Here is an 18,302-nt window from a genome sequence, read left to right as displayed (position 1 = left end):
TCACTGAAATTTTACTTTTTACTTTTACTTCAAATACTTTTACATTATACAGTACATTAAATATCAGAAAATGACTTTTGATACTGAAGTACAGTAAATATCAGATACTTTAAGACTTTTACTTGAGTAATATTCTAAAAGCTTCACTACACACACTACTTGTGTGTGTCAGAAAGAGAGAGAGATTTGGGTTGTTACTGTGCTGCTCTAAATGTTCCCAAACTGGTTTAGCATGATTTTGAACAGAGGTACGGCTTTAGTGTGTGTGTTAGCATGTGTGTGTGTGTGCGCATTACATTTTAACACAGCGATGTTAATTGTGTTCATATCTGTACTTTATGATATGTTTTTAGATTAAGACTTTTTTGATGATGGCAGTGAATCTGAGTAAACATGGCACTGCTCTCTCAGATGCTTATACAGAAGTTGTGGACGGTAAAACTGGCACTAACTGGTAAGATGCACATTACACTTAGCACAAGTTGTACACACGAGGTTACTCACATATGTACACACAGCTGTTTTACCACACAATAACACAGACTACCACAACATGACACAATTACAATGGACAAAGTGTGACAAAACTTTTCTTTTTAAATCTCTCTTTTCAGGGTGCTATTCACATATGAAGGAAATAGCTATGACATCCAAGTAGCATCAAAAGGAGGTGTGTGTGTGTGTGTGTGTGTGTGTGTGTGTGTGTGTGTGTGCGTGTGTGTGGTTTTATCACGTTTCCCTCTGTGTTGAGGTGGTGGTTTGGGTTCATTGTGTTCCTTACTGTGCTCAGGTGGAGGTTTGTATGAGATGGTACAGGAGCTCAATGCAGGTAAAGTGATGTATGCATTCTGCAGAGTGACTGATCCGAATTCTGGAGTGACAAAATTCATTCTCATTAATTGGGTGAGTTAACACAGATGAATGGTGTTAATTAGAGACAGTAAAGAGCTAAAGTATATATATATATATATATATATATATATATATATATATATGTATATATATATATATAAAGGCCTTTCAATTACTGTTTGCAGTAGATAGCAAGAAATTAATCCTGTGTGTGTGTGTGTGTGTGTGTGTGTGTTTAGACTGGTGAAGGAGTGACAGGTGTGAGAAGAGGCGTGTGCTCTAATCATTTATACACCATGGCCAGTTTTTTAAGGGTGAGTTTATCATTTAATAATATGGAGACAATTATCACATGATGTGTGTGTGTGCGTGTGTGTGTGTGCGTGTGTGTGTGTGCGTGTGTTGTGTGTGTTTCATTTATCTACTGTGAATCAGTAAATTTATTTTACAAGTATTTTGCAGAACATTTGGAATATTCAGATATTTACAAGGATAAGAAAAGTTCACAGTAGAACTCGTTGTACACCGAGTATGTACTCGTTGTATGTTGTACTCGTTGTATGAGTTGGTACATTAACTTCTTTTGTTCTGAGAAAGATATTAACTGTTTAATTTTTATGAATTAATAGAAGAAGCTATTTTAGCATTCAAAGTGTACTGTATATAAGTTGAAATGGAATTGATGTGGTCTGTAAGTGATGTGCTGGTGTGGCATTTTATTTTCCTTTTTTATATAGTAGCAATGATGCACTTTCGTGTACTTGGGTTACTAGACTCATTCTTTATATTGTTAGCAAGTTGATTTTAAATAAAATGTGTTTGCTTGGATGGATCATTTCTGCATTGAAGAAGAGGGGGTATTTGTTTCACTTCAGAAATACTTTTCTATACAGCTGTAAGTAAAGTACATTTTTGTATTCATTGAATGAATTCCTGCTTGTCAACGAATTATAGCAGCTGATCCAGAAGAACACGTTGGGCAACAGATGTTAGTTTCAATCATACTGTGTCATCTGTAGACATTTTTCTCCTGTAGCTGGTGCTGCTAGTAATGAACTCCTTGTACTTTCAGTTTAATATATTAAATATTTTGTCAGGTTACTTACATTAGTGCATAGAAAGATGCTGTGTTTTCATAGAATACAGCTTGTAGTCTGCGTCAGTGCTTTTCTTTGATCAAATATATACAGTAATATGTCCAGATCGCTTGTCAATGTGTCAATGAACATTATCTTTATTTCGCATATCACCTCATATCAGAATTGATATTGGGGCAAGTAAATAAGCACGATATTGGGCCGATACCTGATAACTGTGTCAGTATCAATGCATCCTTAATTTTAATAGTAAGCATTGTCATCGTTACAGACATAAACATGAAGGATCTTTTATGATCAAGACAGAGGAGACAATGATGGGGAAAATCTTCCTGAGACTACATAAGCAAAAAGAAACTTTGAGATTAACCAAATTAAAACGGGACGAGACCAGGTGCAATTGCAATTATAAATCATTACCCAATACAGCTGTAGAAGAGTACAGATGAAAATTCCTGGGTGCATTTACAGGGTGCACAATATTAGCAGATTGTCTACGAGTGTCTTGGAATGAGCACACACCCGTACTTACAATTATAGCCACAGTTCTGGTCTACAAATCAGGATTCTCTCTAAATTGAGAGAGATTTATAGAGTACTGGGCAAAGAGAAGCAGATTTGATAAGTGTCTTGAAGTCTCTTAATGCATGCTTTTACCAAGCTATGCATACCTGTACAATGAGAGTGGGGAGAGGTTATAGGTGGAACCTGGGAGAGTTTCATCAACAGTCAACATTATTGACACAAATGTGTGAATTTGTGTGATTTCAGGGAGCTCATGTGACGATAAATGCACATTCAGAAGACGATGTTGAGCCTGAACTCATCATGAATAAAGTCTCTCAGGCTGTAGGAGTGAATTACAGTGTACACACTGAAACAAATCGATTTAACAACACTGCAGCCTCACATCCTGTGGTGAGACACTGCATGTCAGACCTTTATAAACACCACGCTGAGATATACAGTGTGTGTTTAGACCATGAAAATCATGGTGTTTATAAAAGATTGCACACTGACATGGATGTGTGTGTGTGTGTGTGTGTGTGTGTGTGTGTGTGTATGTGGGCACGTGCAGGGTTCAGCATACTGCAAAACCCACATGTTACAAGAAATTAAGGAAACTGACAGGGAAACCTTCTGGGCCCAGATGGAGGTGAGAGAAATGTCTAATGCACAAATAATGCACAAATATTTACAGAGATATAAAGTTTATCCAAAACTTCACATGCAATCATCACTGTATAGCTCTTAGTCAATCATCACTTCATTTACATTTCTGACATTTGGCAGATGCCCTTATCCAGAGTGACATTAATCGCTTTTATCTCATTTATAAATCTGAGCATAAATCTGAGTTGAGGATTGTAGAACAACGGAACAAACTCACCCAAAGTGAAGTGTTAAAGGTGCATTAAAAGAGCATACTGAAATACAGAAGAGCGTGCATTTGTCCTTGTGACCCTAAAAAAATTAGGGTTTGCTAAGGGATCCTGAAAAGGTTCTTAAGTGAGGATATATAACGTTCACTGGCTCAGTGATTCTCAGTGCTGTAAAGAGAATGTTAAACCCAGGACCACAAACCCTATAGAGAGAGTTCACTTAGCTGAGCGTGTCCCTGCTCACTCCTACATATAGACTATCACTCTGCACTTTGTACTGCTACTGTGACTACACACACAACCAGACATTTTAGGTATACTTGTTTTTTGCACATTCTGATAAAATATTCTATTTTTTTTTTATTTATTACATATTAATTTGACTGTGTATGTAACAAATGTTGAAAACTTGATTTGCAGAAGGACAGAAGCACAAGATGGTATGATTGGATTTAACTCACCTTTCTCTGCATCTCTAAACTAGAAAGAAGAACAAGCTCGTCGGCAGCAGGAGCGAATGAAAGCAGAGGAGGAACGACAGAGATTGGAGAAAGAGAGAAAAGAACAGGAGGAGAGAGAGACGGTTGAGAGAGAGCGACGGCAGAGAGAGAGAGCCAAACAAATCAATCAGCTGAGGTGACTAATCAGATCATCACACCAATCAGATCACCTTATTAATCAGATCATCACATATGATTATAATTAGCATTGCTAAGCTAATTTAGTCTAGAAACAAGATACATTTCTCTGGTCACAGATGCAGTTCCGCATTTCAACGTAACACACATGGAGAAACTACATGAAACTACACTACTACAATTATAACCAGAGTGAAAAAGTGTGACACAAAAGCAGAATGTGAAGAATTAATATGCAGATTTATTAAAGAATGGACAGTTAAACACAGTTAAGAATGCAGGGAAAGTAGCAAAGTGAAAAAACAGGCACAAAGTCAAAACCAAGAAAATACAGTAGCAAAACAAATCCATAAAACAGGACAGAAGTTAATGATGAGATTGTGCTTATATAGCAGTGACCAGGAAGTCGTAGCATTCAGGAGGGGGTTCCCACTGGTGGGCTGGAGGGGGGACTGCGGGTAAGGTTGTTACAAAAAGAAATGTATGAAATGAAATGTGGTTGTTTATGTGGTTAATGTTTCGTTCCTCTCGTCTCTTACAGACTGTTTGAGAAGAGACAGGAAAGCCAACTTCATAATCAGCAGCAGCAGGAACCGGTAAAGAAACAAATCTCAGAAAATCAATAAAGATATCAGTGTGTTAATGTTAATGACTGAGTGCTTAACATCTGAACATGTGAAATGGATTCATTCAGGTGGAGCAAGAACCTCAGGCTGCTCAGTGGAAAGGAATAAGAAGTTCCAGATCTGTTCAGGAAGCCAATGTGAGCAAACACATGCAGTGTTTGGTGTGTGATGGAAAGTAGAATGAAACACATTAAATGTGTGTGTGTGTGTGTGTATCTGTGCGTGTGTGTCTGTGTGTGTCTGCAGGGTTCAAAGTATTTTAAAACCAGTGCTTTAGAGGAAATTAATGGAACTGACAGGGAGATTTTCTGGGCTCAATTGGAGGTAAGAGTCAAGTGAAGAAGCTTTTATTGTCATTACAACCATATATAGCTGTTACAGTACACAGTGACATGAGACAACGTTTCTCCAGGATCAGGGAGCTACATAAAACAAAGAAAGGGCTAGGATTTAGTAAGTTAGTCCTAGCTACATAAAGTGTATCTGTGCAACCTGGTGTACACAGTGTAGGACAAGACAGACAAGACAGACAAGACAGTGCAAGACAAGATAGACAAGACAGTGCAGACAAAAGGTTACAAGACAATACACAAAATACAAAAAACACAATACACAAAAGATAGTAAACAAAAGACATCGCCGACCGACCGGTGTCAATACTGTATGTAAATACTGTGAGTTCAGACAATATTGCATGCAGTAATATTAGAATGAACACAGTTTCTTAGCAGCAGGTCCCTGAGATAGTGTATAAGAAGCAACAACTGAAATATTGTACAGTATGAGCAAAACAACTGAAATGTTAGACAGTTTGTGCAAAGAGCAAATAAGTAAACAAGTGTGCAAAACAGCATGTAAACAGTTTGTAAACAGTAAGCATGTAAACAGTTTGATGAATGTAAGCAACATATAAACAAGTTGATAGATGTATATTAGAAGTGTGTGTATGTGGTGTGGGTCTGTGCAGTCCATACAGATGTGTGTATGTGTGTGTGTGTGTGTGTGTGTGTGTGTGTGTGTGTGTGTTGTGCTCAGTAGAGTTCAGTTCAGTTATTAAGGAGTCTGATGGCTTGTGGGAAGAAACTTTTACACAGTCTGGTCGTGAGGCCCGAATGCTTCGGTACCTTTTTTCAGATGGAGGGTGAAGAGTGAGTGTGAGGGGTGTGTGAGGGGTGTGTGAGGGGTGAAGAGTATGTGAAGTGTGTGTGAGGTCCACAATGCTGTTAGATTTGCAGATGCAGCATGTGGTGTAAGTGTCCATGTTAGAGGGAAGAGAGACTCCAATGATCTTCTCAGCTGTCCTCACTATCCACTGCAGGGTCTTGTGATCTGAGATGGTGCAGTTCCCAAACCAGACAGTGATGCAGCTGCTCAGGATGCTCTCAATGGTCCCTCTGTAGAGCATGGTCAGGATGGGGGGAGGGAGATGTGTCTTTCTCAGCCTTTGTAAGAAGTAGAGACGCTGCTGGGCTTTCTTTTTGATGGAGCTGGTGTTGAGTGACCAGGTGAAGTTCTCTGCTAGATGAACACCAAGAAATTTGGTGCTCTTGACGAGCTCTACAGATGATCTGTCGATGTTCAGCAGAGAGTGGTCGCTCTGTGCTCTTCTGAGGTCAACAACCATCTCTTTAGTTTTATCAACATTCAGAGACAGGTTGCTGGCTCTACACCAGGTATTTAGCTGTTGCACCTACTTTCTGTTTGCTGACTCGTCGTTCTTGCTGATGAGACCCAACGCAGTCGTGTCATAAGTGAACTTGATGATATGGTTCAATCTGTACATTGCTGCACAGTCGTGAGTCAGCAAGGTGAACAGCAGTGGACTGAGCACGCAGCCCTGAGGGGCTCCAGTGCTCAGTGTGGGGCTCCAGTGCTCAGGGTGGTGCTGGAGATGATGTTCCCGATCCGGACTGACTGAGGTCTCCCAGTCAGGAAGTCTAGGATCCAGTTGCAGAGGGAGGTGTTCAGTCCCAGCAGGCTCAGCTTCCCATTCAGGTGCTGAGAGATGATTGTACTGAATGCTGAACTAAAGTCTATGAACAGAATTCGTACATAAGTGTCTTTATTGTCCAGGTGGGTGAGGGCTAAATGAAGGGCCGTGGCAATGGCATCATCTGTGGAGCGGTTTGGACGATACACGAACTGTAGGGGGTCCAGTGAGGGTGGTAACTGGGTCTTGATGTGACTCATGACGAGCTTCTGGAAGCACTTCATAACTACGGGTGTGAGTGCGACGGGACAATGGTCATTAAGGCAGGACACTGTAGACTTCTTTGGGACAGGGACAATGGTGGTTGTCTTGAGGCACGTAGGAACAACGGCGCTGCACAGGGAAATGTTGAAGATGTCCGTAAAGACATCCGCTAGCTGTTCTGCACATTCTCTGAGCACCCTGGCAGGGATGTTGTCTGGTCCAGCAGCCTTCCGTGGGTTAACTCTGCATAGAGTTCTCCTCACGTCGGCCGTAGATAGACAGAGTACCTGGTCGTCGGGGGGAGGGATGGTCTTCCTTGCTGTTACGTTGTTCTGCATCTCAGGACCGAGCGTAGAAGTCGTTCCGTGCATCTGTGAGGGAGGCGGCGCTATCACAGGCAGGTGAAGCTGTCTTGTAGTCCGTGATCACCTGTATGTCCTGCCACATGCGCCAGGTGTCTCCGCTGTCCTGGAAGTGGCTGTGGATTGTCTGGGCGTGTGCACACTTTGCCTCTCAGATGGCTCGGGACAGCTTTGTATACTCTGTGAAGGTTTTAACAACACCATTGTTAAATCTCTCTAATGACTCACATGTACATGGGCAGTAAAAGAACAAGTGGAATAGCAGTCAGTGGAGCAAACAAAACATGCAGAGGTAAGGCAAACAGTGCTTAGTGTTCACGTCGCTTAAATGCTAATGCACCCAGAAGGGAAACTGGAAGGGAACCCCCGGTGACCTGGAAGTTAGTATTTTGGTGAGGGAATTTCTCATCTAACAATCAATCACTTATAACACACATTCAATACTCATCGAAATATCATTAAGTGCTTGTGTAATATAATGCTCAAAAGCGTTCAAAAAATAATCAAATGATCATACAATACTCAAAAAATGCTCAAATAACACAAATCTAAAGTACATCTCACATTAGTCAAGATCAATCATTCAAATGTTTATTGCACAATTATTGAAATTATGGTTGTATTTTTGAAAATATGAAGTTAATAAAATGCTAATAGACTTTACTGAGCTCATGCAACAAACCAAAGACTCTAAGGTAAGCGTACTGAAATGCAGAAAAGCAGTTCCACATAAAATAAGCTCTTTCTCTGCATCTCTTCACTAGAAAGAGGAACAAACTCACCGTCACCAGGAACAAAAGAAAGAAGAGGAGAAACGACAGAAATTGGAGAAAGAGAGAAAAGAACAGGAGGAGAAAGGGGCGGCTGAGAGAGAGCGATGGCAGAGGGAGAGAGCCAAACAAATTGATCAACTGAGGTGACTAATCATATCATCACACCAATCAGATCACCTTATTAATCAGATCACATTCATCAGACCTCTTACTTGCTTTCATTAGCTAATTAGAGCTAGCCTGACTCTCTCAGAAAGTCACACTCTATCAACATCATTTACTGAACCTGAAGCCTTCCAAATGTTCTACTGTCACTGAGTCACACTGAGACAAACAAAACAAACAAAAATAAATAATGAACAAATGAACTAAGCTGCAGACCTTCGTCAGGCATGATCTCAGGGCTACTGAGAAGGCCAGAAGGCTCTCAGCTGTTTTTCTCTTTTTAGCTTATATTTTATATTGATACATCCAATGCTGCACACTTATACTTGTGCAAGTGCATTTACAGGTAAACAGGTCATTTAATCCAGAACGAAAACAGAGCAAAGAATCTCAGCGGTTCGTCCTCTCTTCAAAATAATCTTGACCTTAATGCAGTCGGAATTAAAGAAAAATGCCCTTAAAAGTGCCTTTATACAGGTTTTGATGCCCTTGGAGTTTAGATTAGATAGATCATGCAGTTCTATACTAACTACCTGCTATGTAATATTCTGTTGCTATTCTTTTCTCTTCTTTTGTTTGATTAATTATTTTGTGTTTCTGTTTCGATCATGATGGAATTTTCACACATATGGTATCTTCATTTCTGTGACTCGTTCACTTTACACTAAGACTGTGACTTTGATATTAATTATTAATTAATATAGAAATTATTATTGTTTTTTTTATTTTGTAAAACTAAAACCAAGCATAGAGAACTAAAATGTCTTTTCTGTCTCTTTCAGACTGCATGAGAAAAATCAGGAACTTAAAAATCAAAATCAACAGAAATTGGTAAAAAAAAAAAATCAATAAAGATCTCAGTGTGTTAATGTTAATGACTGAGTGCTTAACATCTGAACATGTGAAATGGATTCCTTCAGGTGGAGCAAGAACCTCAGGCTGCTCAGTGGAAAGGAATAAGAAGCTCCAGATCTGTTCAGGAAGCCAATGTGAGCAAACTAACACATGCAGTGTTCGGTGTGTGATGGAAAGTAGAATGAAACACATTAAATGTGTGTGTGTGTGTGTTTAAAAGCAATTGTGGGCGGTTAATACATTAAATACTGAATAATTGTGTCTGTGTTTGTGCAGAATGCAGCAGCCGTTATCTCTCAGCGTGCCATCAATCCCAGAGACATTTTCATTCAAAAAGAAACAAACGTCCTCACTAACAGAGCTTCTGCTTCTCAACCAGGCAAGAGCACAGGACACTTTTAATAACAGCAGCATAGTGTGAGAACATTACTGACAAGGGTTAGGGTTAGGGTATAACTACTAATTTTACACTAATTAGAAAGATCTTAATGTATTTCCCAGGAATTACCACAAACAACAGTGTGTGAAAATAGGTTTTTAAATCTTTTTATAATGATATCAGGGTTCAGACAAGAAGGATTATGAATAAAAAAACACAAACACAACAATGGAACATGAGAGTTCAAGGTTGTAGGCAAATAACTCTTTGAATACTGGCAGCAGAGGATGGTTATACCTGTCAATGTTTCATATCAGAAAATCCCAAAAATTTCCCATGAGGAAAACCCCTGCTCACCCAAATGTTCAAGTAATCCACAGTTAAAAGCCCACAAAGTCAGATCCTTGTACTCGGAATACCGATCATCCTCAAGCAAAAGCAACACTAGCGCTTCATTGGGAAATGTTCTTGACATCCATGAAAGTAGAGCCTTTACAATTCATGTAGATCCTGTAATGAGTGGGATGTTGCTTGGGTCCACTAGGTGCCAGTGATGGGTAGTATAAAGCTGGGTGCATTGAGTGAAGAAGAACATATAACTTGTATGTGAGAGATGTCGCCGGTGGAATAAAGAAACCAGTTCTTTTGCAATCTTGTGTTCCTCTTATTTGTATGATGCCTGAATAATACATGGTACCAGGAGTGGGGCCCAAAGAACGCAATGGATGCCATTAAACCCCCTGTTTCACTGAAGTTGTGTGGAAACGTTGATGCAAACTGGAGGACTTTCAAACAACAGTTTGAGTTGTATGTTACAGCCATTGGACAAACGGCCGCTGCGGATGACAGAAAGATTGCCCTGCTACTTACGATTGCTGGAGTAGATGCGGTGGAAGTTTTTAACACCTTTATCTTTGAGGATGAGGCAGATAAGAAGAAACTGGACAAGGTATTGGAAAAATTTGATGTTCATTGTTTGACAAAGAAGAATGAGACATATGAACGATATGTGTTTAGAGCTCGAATACAGCATGAAGGAGAGGCTTTTGATTGCTTTCTTACTGACCTCAAGATTAAGGCAAAAACCTGTAATTTTAATGACTTGAGAGATTCCATGATTCGAGATCAGATTGTGTTTGGTATCTGGAATAAGAAAATACGAGAAAGGCTGCTACGAGAATCCGAGCTTACATTGGATCGTGCTGTTGAATTGTGCCAGTCCAGTGAATTAGCACAACAGCAGGTGATGCAGTTTGATGTTTCTACAACGATGTTCTCTCAAAATGCTGCCGCTGCAATAGATGCCATTTCTTATAGAGACAAGAAACGAGGTTTTGCAAGAAGTAGTACAGGCAATGACAAAGAAACTTTTCTTTGCAAACGCTGTGGGACTAAGCATAAGTTCAGACAGTGCCCAGCATTTGGCAAAAGGTGTTCTAAGTGTAATGGCCTAAACCACTTTGCAAAAATGTGCTTTTCAAAGGAATCTATACTAGAACGTCGAGTGCAGGTAGTGGAAGAAGATACAGATGATAGTGATACCTTGAGTGATTCCTTTTATGTTCAGATGGTTTCAGAGGAAAAAGGGATATCCATGATGGAGTCTGTACAATCATCAAAGTGGATTGTTCCTCTTGTGGCTAATGGGACAATATTACCTTTTAAATTAGACACCGGTGCTAGAGTCAACTTAATTAATATCCGAGATGTGAAAGCACTGAAAGAAAAACCCCTTATTAAAAAACGCACGGTTCCCCTTAAGGCCTACAATGGACAACCAATTGAAACAAAAGGAGTTTGTAGATTGAAAATACAAGTTAAAGGACAGACCCAGAATTTAATGTTTGTTGTGGTTCCAAATGGTCATGAATCTCTTTTAGGAGACAGAGCATGTGAAAACCTTCAGTTGGTTAAAAGAGTGTATCAAGTGAACCAAAATGTAGTTGTCCAGACTGGACATGATTCTGTTATTGATCTTGTGAATCAATTCCCAGATGTTTTTGAAGGTCAAGGAACACTGCCATTCACTTATAAAATACAACTGAGGGAAGATGCTACACCTGTTATCCATGCTCCTCGTCGGGTTCCTGTCCCTCTGCGAGAGGCCTTGAAGCAGGAATTGGATCGCATGACCCAATTGGAAGTGATACGGAAGATTGAACAACCAACCGATTGGGTAAATTCCATTACTTGCGTGAAAAAGCCTAATGGTGCATTAAGAGTTTGCTTGGATCCTAAAGATCTTAATGATAACATCAAAAGAGAACATTATCAGATACCTACACGTGAAGAGATTCTTAGCGAAATGTCCGGTGCCAAGATTTTTAGTAAATTAGATGCATCTCATGGTTTCTGGCAGATTCGATTGAATTCTGAGAGTAGCAAGTATTGCACTTTTAACACTCCCTTTGGAAGATATTGTTTTCTGCGTCTTCCATTTGGAATCAAGTCAGCTCCTGAAATTTTTCATAGAGCGATGGAAACACTGATTGAAGGTCTTGACGGTGTTCGTGTATATATTGATGATCTGGTGGTGTGGGGGTCTACCCTTGAACAACATAATCAGCGACTATTCCAATTGATGGAAAGAATTCGAGTCCATGGTTTAAAGTTAAACAGAAGCAAGTGTCAGTTTGGAGTCACAGAAATAACCTTCTTGGGTGACAAGCTGACTGCCAAAGGTGTAGAACCAGATCCAGCTAAAGTACAAGCCTTGCTGGATATGCCTCCACCTAGTGACAGAAAGGGGGTTCTTCGTGTTTTAGGTATGGTCAATTTTCTAGGAAAATTTCTGCCGAATTTATCAGCAAATACCAAACACCTAAGAGCATTGTTACACAATGACAAAGAGTTTGTGTGGTCTTCTTTACATGATCACGAATGGAAGACGTTACAGGAGATATTGACTACTGAACCTGTCTTGGTTTTTTTTGATCACACTCATTTACTTAAGATCTCTACAGATGCTTCACAGGATGGACTAGGAGCTGTGCTGCTTCAGGCCATGGGAAAGTCCTGGAGACCTGTTGCATATGCTTCCCGAGCTCTGACAGGAACTGAAAAGTGTTATTCTCAGATTGAAAAAGAAACTTTGGGGTTACTGTTTGGTTGTGAGAAATTCCACAGATATGTTTATGGATTACCTACTTTTACAGTAGAGACAGATCACAAACCATTGATATCGATTATTCAAAAGAACTTAAATGATATGTCAACCAGAATTCAACGGATGATGATGAAATTACAAAAATATGATTTTCATCTAGTGTATACCCCTGGGAAGTATCTCATTGTGGCTGATGCACTGTCTCGAGCACCGGTACTTTCAGAGAGCAGCCCCATTGTGGATGAACTGGAAGGGCATGTGAGTACTGTGGTTTCCTCTTTGCCTTTTTCGAATGAGATATTGAAACGTATTGTGGAGGAAACTGCTAAAGATGTTGAGTTGCAGATGGTGATGGTTCTTCTTCGGCAAGGATGGAGCAAAGGCAAGTGTCTGCAGTATTTTCCAATTAGGTCAGAACTTAGTGTATGTAGTGGCATGTTGCTGCGAAAAAATCGGATTGTTATTCCAATGTCCATGCGTTCAGACATGCTTCGTCGCATACATGAAGGGCATCTCGGCATTGAAAAATGCAAGCGGAGAGCAAGACAAGCTGTGTATTGGCCTGGAATTAGTAAGCACATTGAAGAATTGATCAATAAATGTGACATTTGTTTGAGTCATCATTATAGACAAGCAAAAGAACCTATGCTGATAGCGGATGTGCCTAGTCAAGCATGGGAAAAGGTGGGAACTGATTTGTTCCAGTTGAATGGCAAAGATTTCTTGGTGGTTATTGATTACTATTCTAACTATCCGGAAATTGAACAGCTGCGTTCTACAACAACGACTGATGTGATTCATCACATGAAACAGATTTTTTCAAGACATGGAATTCCCCTCATTGTTCATAGTGACAACGGTCCTCAGTACAGTAGTCGTGAATTCAGACTGTTTGCGGAGCAGTATGACTTCAAGCATACAACGTCTAGCCCCCTGTATCCAAAGGCTAATGGAAAGGCAGAGAAGGGGGTGCAAATTGTAAAAAGACTGTTGAAAAAGGCAGCGGTAAGCAATTCAGATGAGTGGTTGGCTTTGTTAAGCTACCGTGCTTCCCCACTTGGTTGTGGATTATCTCCTGCAGAATTACTGATGAACCGGAAACTGCGAGATACTTTACCAAAATTGACTTTAAAAATGGAAAACAAAAGTTTGACAATGACAGTAATGCAACATCAGAAAATGAAACAGAAGGAGTATTATGACAAGGGAGCTCGACAGTTGACACCCCTGTATGAACAAGATGTGGTTAGAGTTGAGGGGCCAACAGGATGGAAAAAGAAGGCTGCTGTCCTAAAAGAAATACATCCCAGGTCCTATTTGGTACAAACAGAAGATGGGCAGATACTACGAAGAAATCGACAGAGTTTGCTCAAGTCTCCAGAAATGAGTAAGTCAAATAAGTCAAATATAGAACTGTCTTCTTTGGATGAGATGTCATCTGCTGAAATGCGAGCTGCTGAAATTTCCCCTGTTGCTCCTGAGCCTGAAGCTCAGCTCTCTGAACAGTACTCTGAACCTGATTCTTTGGATTCAAAGACTGACAGTCCCATTTTAAGGAGGTCTAATCGTGTTCGAAAACCACCTGTTAGACTAAACTTGTGAAAAAAAAAAATCAATAAAAAAAGAAAAAGAAAAAAAAATGTTGAAAAGAATTAAAAAAAAAAAAAAAAAAAAAAAAAAAAAAAAAAAAAAAAAAAAAAAAAAAAGTTGTATTGTATGTTGTAAAAGATGAAATTGATTGTTTAGTTGTGGGACGGGTCTGATGTAAATTGTGTGATGGTGATCATTTGTCAAAGGAAGAGGGATGTAATGAGTGGGATGTTGCTTGGGTCCACTAGGTGCCAGTGATGGGTAGTATAAAGCTGGGTGCATTGAGTGAAGAAGAACATATAACTTGTATGTGAGAGATGTCGCCGGTGGAATAAAGAAACCAGTTCTTTTGCAATCTTGTGTTCCTCTTATTTGTATGATGCCTGAATAATACAGATCCAACATCAGATGCAAAGTCCATAAAATTGAACTGGAATCAAAGTTTCTCAATCAGGACTCCAAAAGAAATGATTCAAAGGAACTAGAGCAAATGCTTCCCTCTTCCAAACAAATCTCTCTTCTTCTACTCTATAGTGATGGCCAGTTCGTGAACGAATCTTTCTTTTGAACCGGTTCTTTTTAGTGAACTGGATGAACCGGTTCACCGAATCGGACTGATTCGTTCTAAACAGTTCGCGTCTTGAGTCAGCGCTGATCCACAAGTTACTAAAGTTCCTCACTTCCGGTCATGCCTGACAGTCGGTCCGACTCTAAATAAACTAATATCCCGGAGTTATATGTAACTCCTGTACACTGAACTGAGACATGTGCTGAGAGAACTGTGAGCTCGAGCTGTTGATACTGCACATGCGTGAAACACTGAAACGATACAGCAAATCATCAGTACACTGAACTGAGAACTGAACCGATGAGCTGTTGTTACTGCGCATGCGTAAATCACTGAACTGATACAGCAACAAATGGAAATGGTTATGATTTAATGTCTTATCAATGTATGAGTGTTTAACTCAGTTACATTAGTTTTTAAAACAACTGATGGAGCGAAAGAAACATTTCAAAATTATACTTTTTTTGTAAGTTTTTGTAAGTTGATGATTAGTTTATTAACTTTATATCTTTAAGACACGTAAAACACCCACGTTTGCACATCAATGCCTGTACTGGGTGTTTTAGTAACAAAACTTAAATGTAAGAAACGTATTCAACTGAAGTTATAATTAAAAAGAACTTTTCAAATGTGTTAAATTGATTGTATTAATATCTGCCATCAGCGGCGGGATGAAGGAATTTACATCATGACGTCATTGTGAATTACGTCATTACGTCAGGACGTAAAAGAACTGGTGAACTGGATTATTGAACTGGTTCATTAAAATGAACTGTCCAAAAGATCCGGTTCGCGGAAAAGAACCGAACTTCCCACCACTACTACTCTACTATCTGGTTAAATACTTGGGGTTTCATCCCTCAGCTGCCCCTAGTGGAGAGTAGAACAAACAGGAAACAGGTAACCCTGTTACACAATTACAGTGTGTATTTAATATTCACTTCAGTGGCTTTCCAAGAGGTTTTTGAGAATGACACGTGGTGGTCTTGGACTTTAAGCTGCTCCTTTCTCAAGCTGATATGATTTAATTGAGTGTAATATAGAGGAGATGTTTTTCTCCTCCTCACAGTAAAGAGTGATTATAGGAGTTACTGTATTCTTTCTGGCAGCCAATCAAATTATTCATCTCACTGTTGTTCTCTCATGAACAATTTGTTTATCACCCACCGGACGGTCAATTTTTTTTTTGTTTTTCCCACAATTTTGAATACACCCTAGAAACTGTTATGTGTGAAGGTTCAGGAGATCAGCAGTATCTGAAATACTACAACCAAACCTCAAATAAACAACCAAGCCATGGATAGAATCACACAGATCAGAGATTCCTCTTTGTTCTGATGTTTGATGTGAACCTTAACTGAAACTCCTGACCCATATCTGAATGACTGTATACATTGTGCAGCAGTCACAAAAGTTTATTGTGTTGGTGATAGTGAACAGCCCTGAATGCTGAAAAATATTAGTTATTTATTCTTTGTAGTCTAATGACAGTGATGTCATTTAATTGATTGATTTAAGTGATTGATGTCCAGTGTCAAACTAATAAAAATTAAAATTGCTACAAATTCTCTCCTGTTTGTGAAATATTTAGATTGTAATGAAGAGAATCGTCTGGAGGAAAACGCAGTTCCATCACATCACAGAATCTATGAGGAGGCAAGTTTCATCATCATCATCATCATCATCATCCTCATCATCATTAATATTAGTAGTGTAGCTTTTGTTTTAATAATTATTATTAATCAAGAAACTAACTGCTGAGAAAAGAAAATTCAGTCAGTCTTGTCAGTCCCATGACATCAGTGGTGTGACACCATACAGTATAGAGGTTTAATACTGAATTCAGGTGAAGAAGTGCAGTAAAATTAGCACAAACAAGACAGGAGGTGAGGTGAAGCTGGAGTTTGATGCTTTTCCTGACATCCTGCTGTGTTATTAATTGTGTGTGTGTGTGTGTGTTTATGTTTGTAAGGTGGAAGGTGACACAGGGTCTGCAGGTCTGCAGCAGAATCTCTATGCTAAAGCGCTGTATGATTATCAGGCAGGTGAGAGCTGCTGTCGCTGCCACACATCAATAGTACAGTGAAATAATTACATCTCTGTTGTATCTGCGTGAATACAGAAAAACATTTCTCTTTTTCACAATTAATCCAGGTTTATTGTTAGGTGTAAACGTGTTTAGATCATTAAACAATCTCAAACATGATGTAAAATAATGAGAATAACATTCTCATTAAAATAAAAATAATATTCTATTTTTATTAATAGTTAATTTATATGAATTTATTTAGTTATATTTTCTTTGGATTAATGTCTGTTTTATATGAACCATCTATAGGCACTGATCAATTGATTCTTTTAGTGTCATTAAAATTCGTCAACCAAACTAATTACATTACATAAAATGGAGCAGAAATTCTGAAAGGACTGAAAGACTTTTTTTTATGACTTTTAATATATTATACATTATTTCAGCATTTTGTAACCATTGATGTCCTCCTAGCTTTCCATCTACAGTTCAGGATTCATCTACGTTTATCTAACATAAATCTAATGTTCCTCTAACATTCGTTTAATGTTTATCTAAGCTTTATCTAGCATTAATATAATTTTCATGTAATTTAATTTTAGTTTTATCTACTATTCATCTAACTTTATTAGAATGCAGACATATAAAGCATTATAAAAGCTAAACATAGTGTCTGTCTTTTTTCAGCTGATGACACTGAGCTCACCTTTGACCCTGGTGACATTATCACTGTTGTTGAGATGACTGATGAAGGCTGGTGGCACGGTTATGGACCCAGTGGAAACTATGGGATGTTTCCTGCTAATTATGTGGAGCTCATTTAAATTGCAATTAAATGTTTACTCTATTCCTCTAATAGTCTGATGGTTTGGTGGTTGTGTAATTAATATGTTCATCAGGTTACTGTTTAACTGGGTTTCTTTGAAAACTGTATTTCTGATCACAAACATTTACAACAAACTGCTAAAGTACAGTGTTTGGGTTTATTATTTTATGTAACACACACAAACACACACACAAACATACACACAAACACACACATTTAATCAATAAAATAAATTGTACATGTGATTAACTAGAGAAAATACTTTATTTGTTATCTAGATTAGCTGTATAGCTTCAGCTCCCAGTAAAATATATATTTGGTATAAAGAGCTTTAATTTTGGTGAAAATGTTTTAATACCGAAGACTATATTTTTGCACTTTTGCACATAGCTTTGCTTCTGTTAATGAATGTACAGGTGTCTTGTACTTCAAATTCATGGACGATGCCGGACTTCTGTGCTGTGTTTGGATGTTAAAACGAACGAAATATAAAAACCAGACAGTAAGTGATTACATTTCACAAGTGAGAATGTGTTTTATGATATTGAATGTTAGGAAATTATATTTCTTGTTACGTTGGTTTGATTAAGTCCTTGGTTAACGACCACAGCTAATCCATGTTAGTTACTCATTAGTTTTTGACAGTTAGGAAAACCGACAATGTTTGTAGATTCCAAAGCTCTTAATAAGGACATTAAAAATTGACCCATGCTTTTTTTGCTTAAAGGTGAAAAGATGTATGTATGTATTTTATGTATGTTCTGTAAGATTCCTTTATCGGTCAAACATATTCTTTTAGATTGTCCCGGACATAACACAAGCAGAATAACTTTTATCAAGTTACTTCACTTAAGGACATA

General features: G+C 38.7%; 2 protein-coding genes across 5 annotated transcripts; both read left to right on the top strand.

Moving 5' to 3' along the window:
- The first annotated feature begins 203 nt into the window (after positions 1 to 203).
- On the top strand, positions 204 to 17,589 carry LOC132863419 (drebrin-like protein B). 3 transcript variants are annotated; one of them, XM_060896215.1, is made up of 18 exons: positions 204 to 248; positions 354 to 454; positions 615 to 670; positions 791 to 903; positions 1,092 to 1,166; positions 2,721 to 2,867; positions 3,028 to 3,105; positions 3,816 to 3,967; positions 4,511 to 4,565; positions 4,664 to 4,732; positions 4,842 to 4,919; positions 7,916 to 8,067; positions 8,872 to 8,920; positions 9,010 to 9,078; positions 9,221 to 9,323; positions 16,179 to 16,243; positions 16,560 to 16,632; positions 17,304 to 17,589. In XM_060896215.1, the coding sequence occupies exons 2-18, from the start codon at positions 369 to 371 to the stop codon at positions 17,438 to 17,440; spliced, it is 1,557 nt and encodes a 518-aa protein (XP_060752198.1). In that variant the 5' UTR covers positions 204 to 248; positions 354 to 368; the 3' UTR covers positions 17,441 to 17,589. The 3 variants fall into 3 exon arrangements, with proteins under 3 accessions (XP_060752198.1, XP_060752197.1, XP_060752199.1); XM_060896214.1 differs by lacking the exon at positions 204 to 248 and having other exon boundaries at positions 261 to 454; XM_060896216.1 differs by lacking the exons at positions 204 to 248; positions 4,842 to 4,919 and having other exon boundaries at positions 261 to 454.
- Positions 9,833 to 14,106, top strand: LOC132863418 (uncharacterized protein K02A2.6-like). Of its 2 annotated transcripts, none has more exons than XM_060896212.1 (2): positions 9,833 to 10,272; positions 11,318 to 14,106. In XM_060896212.1, the coding sequence occupies exon 2, from the start codon at positions 11,452 to 11,454 to the stop codon at positions 14,029 to 14,031; it is 2,580 nt and encodes an 859-aa protein (XP_060752195.1). In that variant the 5' UTR covers positions 9,833 to 10,272; positions 11,318 to 11,451; the 3' UTR covers positions 14,032 to 14,106. The 2 variants fall into 2 exon arrangements, with proteins under 2 accessions (XP_060752195.1, XP_060752196.1); XM_060896213.1 differs by having other exon boundaries at positions 9,833 to 11,499; positions 12,590 to 14,106.
- Positions 17,590 to 18,302: the final 713 nt, after the last annotated feature.

Source organism: Tachysurus vachellii, chromosome 20 (genome assembly GCF_030014155.1).
Source record: "Tachysurus vachellii isolate PV-2020 chromosome 20, HZAU_Pvac_v1, whole genome shotgun sequence".
NCBI lineage: Eukaryota > Metazoa > Chordata > Actinopteri > Siluriformes > Bagridae > Tachysurus > Tachysurus vachellii.
Note: the sequence above shows the minus strand (reverse complement) of the source record. Positions and strands in the feature narration are given on the sequence as shown.